This window comes from Otolemur garnettii, unplaced genomic scaffold (assembly GCF_000181295.1).
Source record: "Otolemur garnettii isolate 467f Iridium unplaced genomic scaffold, OtoGar3 scaffold00202, whole genome shotgun sequence".
NCBI classification, from domain to species: Eukaryota; Metazoa; Chordata; class Mammalia; order Primates; family Galagidae; genus Otolemur; species Otolemur garnettii.
The window spans coordinates 2388176-2398498 of NW_003852597.1; the positions used below are offsets into that span (position 1 = coordinate 2388176).

At 44.9% G+C, this 10323-nt stretch overlaps 1 protein-coding gene across 1 annotated transcript in view; it reads right to left on the reverse strand.

The window, feature by feature from the left end:
• Positions 1-1415: 1415 nt before the first annotated feature.
• MPL (MPL proto-oncogene, thrombopoietin receptor) overlaps positions 1416-10323 on the reverse strand; it is a 14175-nt gene continuing 5267 nt past the window's right edge. Inside the window, exons 7-12 of the mRNA XM_003801211.1 lie at positions 7628-7812; positions 7383-7525; positions 5336-5495; positions 4993-5089; positions 1860-1947; positions 1416-1670 (exon numbers count right to left, since the gene is read on the reverse strand). Coding sequence (XP_003801259.1) covers positions 1416-1670; positions 1860-1947; positions 4993-5089; positions 5336-5495; positions 7383-7525; positions 7628-7812 — 928 coding nt within the window. The remainder of the gene's footprint in view (positions 1671-1859; positions 1948-4992; positions 5090-5335; positions 5496-7382; positions 7526-7627; positions 7813-10323) is intronic.

Consider the following 10323-nt stretch of genomic DNA (forward strand, 5'->3'; position numbering starts at 1 on the left):
AACCAAAATAAGAGAGAAAATCAATGCTTCGGCTGGCGCCTGTGGTTCAGTGGGTAGGGCACCAGCCCCATATACTAAGGGGGGGGGTTCAAACCTGACCCTGGCTAAACTGCAACAAAATTTAGCCAAGCATTGTGGCGGGCACTTATAATCCCAGCTACTTGGGAGGCTGAGGTAAGAGAATCGCCTAAGCCCAAGAGGTGGAGGTTGCTGTGAGCTGTGACACCACAACCAAGGGTTGTTTGCCAAGGGTGACAAAGTGAGACTCTGTCTCTAAAAACAAATGAAAAGAAAATCAGGTGGTGCCTGTGGCTCAGTGAGTAGGGTGCCAGTCCCATATACAGAGGGAGGTGGGTTCAAATTCAGCCCCAGCCAAACTGCAACAACAACAGCAACAATAACAACAAAAAATAGCCGGGCATTGTGGCGGGCGCCTGTAGTCCCAGCTACTCGGGAGGCTGAGGCAAGAGACTCACCTAAGCCCAGGAGTTGGAGATTGCTGTGAGCTGTGACATCACAGCACTCTACGGAGGGCGACAAAGTGAGACTTAAAAAAAAAGAAGATCAATACTTTGTGTGGACACTTAAATTTTAAAAAAGAAAAAAAGAGAAGGAATAATTACAATAGTAGTTCAGATATATCAAACATTTACTATGTGTTAGGCATGGTGATTTATTTAGATTATCTCACTTAATCCTCTTCACAACTCAGGTACTGTTATTAACCCTGTTCTATAGTTCAGAAAACTAAGGCTCAAAGACATTAAGTTATTTTCCCAAGGCTGCACAGCTAACAAGTGTGAAAGGAATTGAACTTAGCTCTGACTCCAGAGTTTATCCTCTTAACTATTCATGTACTCAAAGGAGTAGGAGGTGAGCCAGGAGAGAAAGTAATATTATGGAAATCAAGGTAAGAGAAAATTTAAAAGAGAAATGAGTAGTCAACCATGACGAATGCCACAAAGATCAAATAAACTGATGATTAACAAGATTCCATTGGGTCTTGTAATTAGAAGATTTGAGGTGAACTTTGCCTGGGCAGTTTCATTAGCAAAGTAGTAGTGGGGGAACTAATTGCAATAGTCTGACAAATAAATAGCAAGTGGGAAAGTAGAGACTTGTTTTCAAGGAGTTTGGCATTAAAGAGGAGAGAGAACAAAGGTAAAAGTTGGAGCAGCTTAGTCAAGTGAGCCTATCTGTGCAGAGAAGTCCTAGGTTTATGTTAGCAGCAGTATGGATAGATCAGAGCTATGAAGCCCAACTGTAAGTGTAGGCAGAGGGGGATAGAGGTGAGGTCTGTTGGGGGTAGGTAGGATAGAGAGATTCACAAAGAGATCTAGATCTCTTTAAGAGAGGAGATCTAGATCTCCTCAGATTAAGATCTGTCCAGGGTACTGGGAGTGAGGAGACCACCCTCAGGGCTGCTGCCAACAGCTTAGTGGTAGGTAGGAATGGTTGGCAATGTGCGTGGTACAGCAGGACCCTGACTCAGCCATGGGTGGGCACACAGCTAGGGGCATGGTCCCCAGGCAAGAAGACTGCAATCCTCGATAGTCCATCTGGGCCTGGGAGGAATACAGGGGCAAGGAGCTCCTGTCTGAGGATTTAGGTAGGATTTCCAGGAGGCTGGGTTCCACTTCCTCACAGGTATCTGAGACAGTGGCCTTAGGCTGGGGAGAGATGCAGGGAGAGGAGTTGGATTAGTACAGGTCCTGTGGGAGGAAGGGCTGGATTGTGCAGAAAGGGGAAATAGGCTGGAGTAGTACCTGGGGATGGTACACTGGTGGATAAGGACCTTGAACACAGTGTGTTGTAGGAGCAAGGATCCAACACCAAGGCAGTGTTGGTGGAACACTCACCGGACTCAGGGCCACAGTATCCCTAAGGTACTGATCTAGGATCCGGTGCAGGTCTGGAAGTGAGGGCCACAGGGCATGCCTCAGTCTCCTGAGGGAAAATGAAGAAGAGACTAAATTATGGGAGTGATTGGGAGGGATGAGGAGACCACTGAGGTGGGGAAGTGGAGGAGGCAGTGCCAGTACTCTAGGAGAGAGGCTTGGAGAGATAAGAGTGTGGTCAAGACAATAAAGTAGAGAAATGTAGGTGGGAGAGGGGAATCAGTGGCTGCAGGTTCAACAAAGAGTGGTGGGGCTTTCCTCAAACATTCCTGCATCAGGGCCTTTGTACTTTGTTCTCTCTGCCTAGGACACTCAATTCATTCCCTCATTTCATTCAGATCTCTGCTCAAATGTCACAGAGAGGTCTTCCCTGACTACTTTGCCTAAACACACTGGTCTCCCCTTATCCTCCAGGAATATGTTCTAAGATCCCCAGTAGATGCCTAAAACCAAGGGCATACATTATGTTTATTCTTATACATACGTACCTATGGATAAAGTATAAATTAGGCACAGTAAGAGATTAACAGTAACTAATAATGAAATAGAACAATTATAGGAATATGTCAGCATCACTGCTCTTGCACTTTAGAGCCATTATTAGGTAAAATAAGAGTTCCTGGAACATAAGCACTACAATACCATGGCAGTGGGTCTGATAACAGAGATGGCTACTAAGTGACTAATGGGTAGGGAGCATATACAGCGTGCATATGCTGGACAAAGGGTGATTCATGTGCTGGGTAGAATGCAGAGATTTCATCACACTACTCAGAATAGGACAACTTAAAACTTATGAATTATTTCTGGAATTTTCCATTTAATATTTTCAGACTGTGATTGACTGAGGGTAACTGAAAGTACAGAAAGCAAAACCACAGATAAGTACCTACTACCATAGTACCACCTCTCTTCCCCATCACTCTGTCTCCTGTTCAGCTTTGTTTTTCTTTATAGCACTTATTATACTAATATAATTCTTACATTATTACATATATTTGGTTTTGTCTATCTCACCCCACTAGAATGTAAGATCCAAAAGAGCAGAGTGTTTGTCTATTTGTTGACTCCTGTATCTCCAGGGTATAGAATAGTGTCTGGCTGTAGTAAGTGGTCAATAATTACTTGAATGAATGAATGAAGAAAACCAGTGGAGCTTATTAGTAAGTTACTGGAGAGGGTGTGCCATCTGGGAAAAGTATGGATTAAGGCATGTTGGGGGAACCTCCAATTCTTTATCTTCATATTTCCACATGGAGGGACTTCAGCTGAATGACATTTCAGGTCTCTTCTGTGACATCACTTATATCTATCCTCAGGGGAGGAGGACTGACTTACCTGATAAGTTAGGGAAAAGGAACTGAGTATGCCTGGCTCAGCACCACCTTCTTCTTCCCCAATTTTTTTGTTGGCTCTGGCTACCTGCAGAGAGCCTGTATTCCGGTCTGCTCATACATATGGGCAGATTGATTTTATTTATTTATTTTCTAGAGACAGGGTCTTACTCTGTCACCCAGGCTGGAGGGCAGTGGCCTGATAATAGTTCATGGCAACATTGAACTTCTGTGCTGAAGTGATACTCCTGCTTCAGCTTCCTGAATAGCTGGGGACTATAGGCATGTACCACCAGTCCCAGCTAAGTTTTAATTTTTATTTTTTTATAGAGATGGAGGTCTCATTATGTTGCCCAAGATGGTCTCAAACTCTTGGGTTCAAGCAATCCTTTTGCCTCAGCCTCCCAAAGTGCTGGGATTACAGGCATGAGCTACTGCGTGCAGTCCACATGGGCAGATTAAAAATTCAAAGAAAGACATGTTCAAAGAGAGATGGGAAACCATGAGAGTGGTACCTGAACCAGCCTAGGATCATCAAAAGGCGCTACCTGGGCCAGGTGTGGTGGCTCATGCCTATAACATAGCACTCTGAGAGGCTCAGGAGTTGGAGACCTGCCTGAGCAAGAGCAAGAACAAGAGTCCATCTCACTAAAAATATGAAAAAAAAAAAAGTGAGAGTTGTGGCACTCTACCCAGGTTGACAGAGCAAGACTCTGTCTTCAAAAGAAAAAAAAGTGTTACTTGGAGGAGCTGACTTGTGAGCTAAGTCTTGAATCAGCAGATGTTACCAACTGAAGGATTGAAGTGGGATGAATTCTATACTTCATGTTTATAGTCTCCAATGACGTTTCTCCTCAGCCTAAGTATTCCCACATAAATGAGTCATTTATTACCAACATTTATTTAAGAGCCTGCTATTTGGCAAGTACTGTGCTAAGTATCTAAAGATCACCAAGTAAGGTATAACAGGGAAGCTATATAAAGAAATAAATTCAGTAAAACACTATTGGTACTGTATTGGCACACATAGTAGCCAAGGAGGGAAAGGTTTCTTAAGAGTTGGTGAAGAAAGTTATTTAAAGATGAATAGGTTCAGTCAGACACGGAGGCTATTTCAGGCAGAGAGGACATTATGTACAAAGGCACTGACAAGTAAAACCACTTGGCTTGTAGAGGAAATCACCCACAGTTTGGTAGGGTAGTAGAGAGGGGAAGTACTGGCAGGGGCCAGATTTTGCAGAGGCTTGCCTGTCATCCTAGGAAGCCTGGACTCTATCCTGGAAGCTATTAAAAGGATTTAAGGAGGTGAATAATAGGTTCATGTGTGGATTTTAGGAAGATTAATCTGGCTGCTGTGTGACGCGAGTTTGTAGGAAGAAGAGGCTCCATTTCAGTGAGTTAGGGAGTATATGTTGGACTAGAGAAAGGGGGCCATTGTTTGAGTTAGGTTTAGGAGTTGGAGTGACCGACCTGATGGCCACTTGGACGGGAGAAGGGAGGGAAGGCAGGTGCCTAAGCATTTCGGCCTGGGTGAAGGATGGACAGTAGCCTAGGTACGGAGGTGAGCAGCAGGAAGTGGGGCTATTTGAAGTGTCCAGTATAGTGGACATGTTAGAGTGTATGGAGCCGCTGCTACTGCCAGGAGACACGAGTAGGAAGCAGCTGAAGCCACAGGTGTGAACGAACGGTGGCGGGTGTCACAGAGTGACCCTCAGATGCTTGTTTAGAAGCTTCTAGCACCTGCATGTTGGGGGTGGTACCTGTAGTGCGCAGGAAACTGCCCCCTCAGCAGCAGCAGTCCCAGAAGGGAGCTGAGGCCCATCACCAGGAGCAGAGCAATCACTAAGGAGATCCAGGCTAAGGGACAAAAAACATCAGATCTCAGCAGACTCTGGTCGAAGCCCCGCCCCCAGACCCACAAGACTAGGTTCTGGCTCCGCCCCCTGTCACCCCGGGGCACAGCAGAAACCAGCGCAGCCGCAGACCGGTGAGGTCGAGCCCCTCCCCTCCCCCCGACGCCACGCCCCTCGCCCGTCGCCCTTCCCAGACCCCTTTACCAGCCGCTGGTGCGCAGTCTTTCGGCTGTGGCCTGGCTCGACTCACCGGTCTCCGAGGCGGTCTCCACCCTCGCTGGGTCGGACCAGGAGCTCCAGGGGCCTTGGTAGGTGGGGCCGTTGAGCCTGGCGCGCAGCTGTACTCGGTAGCGAGATCGTGGGCGCAGCTCCAGGGTCCCTCCCTGCGCTCCGAGAGGCGGCTCCAGCACCTACACAGAAAAGCGTGCTGTAGCATGGCGTCGAAGCCTCGAGAACCTGGCCACCACATGACCAAAATCCTACGCTTTGAATCCCTGGGAGGTTGAGGATCAACACGAAGGGCCTTAGTGGCCAAAACGCGTAGAAGCATTCAGGATAGAGCACCCTTACCAAGAGCTTCTTACTGGCTCGGCCACTCCCAGCCTAAGAGAAGCACGCCAGGATACATTCCCTGGCACCAAGACCTCACCTGGTCAGGGAGCTCTGCATCCTGACACGCATGCCCACTGTAGGCCCTCAGCAGAGATCCCAGTACACATACGCCTTGCAGGATGCTCTCACCATAACTCCAGGTCGGGCGATGGCCACCCAAGACACTCAGATACTTAGAGCCACACAGACCAGGTCACATGATGCCCATGCCTCAGAGGATGCCAGGTGCTAGGGTAGGAGCATCACGTATGTGTGCAAGTAGAAAGGCAAACATTGCGAACTGTTTGTGATAAGCCAAACACTGGGGTAGGCACTTGGGAAAAAGAAATAAAGCGCGGGCTTTCACATGTCTAATAGGGGAAACATCCAAGCAGGAAAATAATCACAATGACTTAGTGCAAGGCACTGTGAGAACCCAAAGTAGCATTTAATACTCCTCAAACTGCTTGGTTAGGTGTTGTAGAGTAGTTCAGTGTGCCAAAAGTGTGGACAGGAAGACTGAATAGTCAGAGATGAGGCTAAGGCAGTTGTAATAGGTATTTGACGACTTTGGCACGTTATTGTACTCAGCTTACTTGCTAATAAATAGGTGGATGGGATAAGAGGAAAGGAAGAGTCAAAAGTTCTTTGAGGCTTGGACAATGGGTGGGTGCCATTGTCAGATGAGGGACAGAGGAGAAGGAAGTTTGGGGAAGACATACTTTGTGGTTCCGTTTTATAAAATTCAACAGGCAAAATCAATCAATGGTAATGTCAGGGTAGTGGTTACCTTTGGTGGTGGGGTGGCTGTAGGTGTAAGGAGCTTCTTATGGTGCTGGAAATAACTTATATCTTGGTCCTGGTTGTGGTTAGATGGGTGTATTGTACACATGTACTAATTATATATTTAAGATTTGTATGCTTTATTGTATGTAAATTATATCTCAATAGAAAAGTAAAACTTGAGGAGGAAGATGAATTCAGTTGCGGATACATTAAGTCTGAAACAGTCTGAGGGGGAGGGGGTTGATAGAACTGTCTAATAAGAAGTTGGATATATGTGTGGTAAATGAGAATAAAAGTAGACAAAGATACTAATATTTAGCTAATGCATATTGAACATCTTCTATATGTCATGTAGTATGCTAGGTATTTATATACAGTATTTAATTTTTTACTATAACTCTATAAGGTAGCTAGCTTTATCCTTATTTTACCAATGAGGAAAATTTAGGTAATTTACCTGTGGTTTATAAGTTCCTTTCTGTATCAGGGTTGGAAAGGTAAAATTGGGATCATTAATGTGTAGTCATTCAAACCAGGAGTTGAAGCACTCACCTAGGGAGAACATGTTTATTTTTCAAGAGAAATAAAGAGCCTAGGATGGGACTCTAGGACACACAACATATTATACAGGGTGGAAATGAGCAAGCCAGGAGAGGAGGGTGAGAACGTTCAGTCAAAGGGGTAGGAAGAAAATCAGGGGAGACATATCCAAGAGGCAAGAGGAAGAGAAAATTTGAACTGAAAGTAGACCGCAGTGTTAGACACCCAAGAGCAATTAAGATACCAGTTAGACCAGATAAACACAGATATACTAGCCAAGACTTGGATCCACGAACACTTTCACTCCTGATAGTAGACATGACAAGCCTTGGGAATACCCTGTGCTGGGAGACCTGTGGACATTAGCTGCATGGCCATACCTTCCAGTCCTGATGGCCTTCTCCTGTGTATCGGAGTTGATAGCAGGTCTCTTGGGCTGCCCAGGATGATGGGTGCTGCCACTCCAATTCTAGTTGCCCACTGGAGACTTCCTTCCAGTGCAAGTTTGGGGTGGGGATGAGCACTATGAGGCATCATGCCAACCAAGGCCATAGGTCAGAAGTGTCAGAGTTAGGGATCTTGGGCAGAGGGTTGGATTTGGTAGGGGTGGGAAGAAAGTTCTTACCAGCCTGGTGGATCCAAAAAGGGGATCCCAGGTAGCTGTGAACAGCACCCTGGGCTGTGGTCACCTCCACAAGAATGTGAATAACACTGTCATTTCGTGACTTGAAGTGGCAGCGAGAGAACTGGGGGGTCTGTAATCCTGGATTTGTTTTCTCCTCCTCTTCACACTTCTCCCAGATGGGGTATCTAAGAGCCAGCCCCACAGAGTCATTGAATCAGGCCTGCGCTAGAGACCAATCTTGATACTCCCTGTCCCATAGAAACTATGGCCTGCATGGATTATAATCCAGTGTCTCCCTTGGTGGGCCTCTGGGACTTTCCCTCTGTCTTCATATCATGGCATTTTATTTTCTGAAGTCTGAAGTCTGCTTTGTTGTCTAGCCTCTTCTCTTTGAGAAAAGATCTAGCATGGTAAGTGAAAATAGCATGGGGTATAGCATTCAGGTCTTGGTTTACCAGTATACAACTTTGGGCAGATTACTTGTTTTATCTCTGCCCTAGTTTCCTTCCATTTGTAAAATGGGTTAATAGGATTGTATCCAAGATTGAAGAGGCTTAGTTTTTCTGGAGGAAAACACCCTATATTTATAATTTGTTCTCATATAGCAGCCCTCTTATTCACCTTGATGTGTTATTTTGCTATTAGAGTATTACAATAGCCTCCTAACTGGATTTTCACCCTCCATTTTTGCCATTGCCTTTGATTTGGCTTTCACATGGCTACCAGAATTTGCTTCTAAAAATGTCGATGTGATAATTTTCAGGATATATCTTAAATCTATTTATTTTGATCTTTACCACTGCCACATGAAGGGAAATCACCATTATCTTATGCCTGGATTAAGGCAGATTTCTAACTGATAGAACTCTTATTTACAAGAGAAACATATATGTTACAGAGAAACATTTTAAAAATGTAAATCATATCATGTCACTTTTTTGCGTAAAATCCTGCAGTGGCTCTTCATTTTACCTGGAATAAAATCCAAACTCAACTCCAGGGCTTACAGGACTCTATATGATTTTGTTGCTCCTAACCTTGCCATCCTTACCTCCTGTTTCTTGTGCCAGTTTGTCAGCTGGACCTTCATCCACATGGGCCTTCTTTTCTGTGCCGCAGATATTTTAAATGCACTCTTTGCACTTTGCCTTTGCCCTGCATTGCTCTGATTGTCCATCTTCGCTGACTCATTTCTTCTTGCCACTTAGATCTCACCTCACCTGTCACCTCCTTGGTGAGGCTTTTCCTGACCTCTTGGCCTAAATTAGCATCCCCTACCCAATCCCTATCATAGGAGGTTGAACAATTAAGTTCTCAAACTTATCCTAGAAAAAGTGCTATATACCTTATTGCTGAATATCACTACACTCACCTTCAATGATATTCAGCAATGAGGTATATAGCACTTTTTCTAGGATAAGTTTGAGAACTTAATTGTCAGATCTCGTATCACCTTGTTCCTTTCTTTTTTTTTTCTTTTTAACTTGTCTGTCTGCTCATCTTTCTTCCTTCCCCACAACTGAAATGTAAGTCTCAACAATGCTGGAACCTCTTCTGTTTTATTTGTTACTCTGTCTATCCCCAATGTTTTGTACATACTTATTCTCAATACTTGTTTTTTGGTTTTTTTTTTTTTGAGACAGAGTCTCACTTTGTCACCCTCGGTAGAGTACTGTGGCATCATAGCTCACAGCAACTTCAAACTCTTGGGCTCAATCAATTCTCTCGTCTCAGCCTCCCAAGTAGCTGAGAGTACAGGTGCCCACTACAACGCCCAGCTAATTTTAGAGATGAGGTCTCATTCTGGCTCAGGCTGGTCTCAAACCTGTGAGCTCAGGCAATCCACCTGACTCAGCCTCCCAGAGTGCTAGGATTACAGATGTGAGCCACTGTGCCTGGCCCCTCGATAATTGTTTATTGAACAAATGAATCATGTTTCCTTCCTGATTATAACCCCTAAGTGGCCTTCCATCACCGAAATTATTTATCACTTAAGTTGTGCCAGGCACTGTGCTAGGACCTATGAGTACACAGAGGAATCTAATCATCTTCCAGAAGCTCTTATTTCAGTGCGAGAGACAGAGAAGAGATGATATTTTTCTGTGGTGTGCACAGGCTGGCTTGAGAGCATCAGAGAGAGAAGCATCTAACCCAGACAGGGAGGGTCATGGAACACTTCCTGGATAAGGCAGTGTTTAGACTGACTCTCATACTAAAAATAGGATAGGCAAAGAGGACAAACAGGCATCCCAGGCACATGCTTATGCACAGATAAGAGAGTGTGGTGCTTTGGGGGGAATTCTATGTGGTTCAGATGATTTTAGCATGGGGGCCTGGTAGTAAATGGTAAATGTGAGACTGTAGACCGCGTCACAGATGGTCCTGTGGCCTTTCTGTGGAGCCTGAATTTAATCTTGTGGCAATTATCAAGACTTTTAAGTATTTTAAGCAGGGAAGTATGGTAATTAGCTTTGTTCTTTAAGACACACAGTTTTTACAAAGGATTTGTGAGGGGCCGGGTGACTCCTGCCTATAATCTTAGCACTCTGGGAGGCCAAGGCAGGTGGATTGTTTGAGCTCAGGAGTTTAAGACCAGCCTGAGCAAGAGTAAAATCCCATCTCTACTAAAAATAGAAAACTGAGACAAGAGAATTGCTTGAGCCCAAGAGTTTGAAGTTGCTGTGAGCTATGATGAT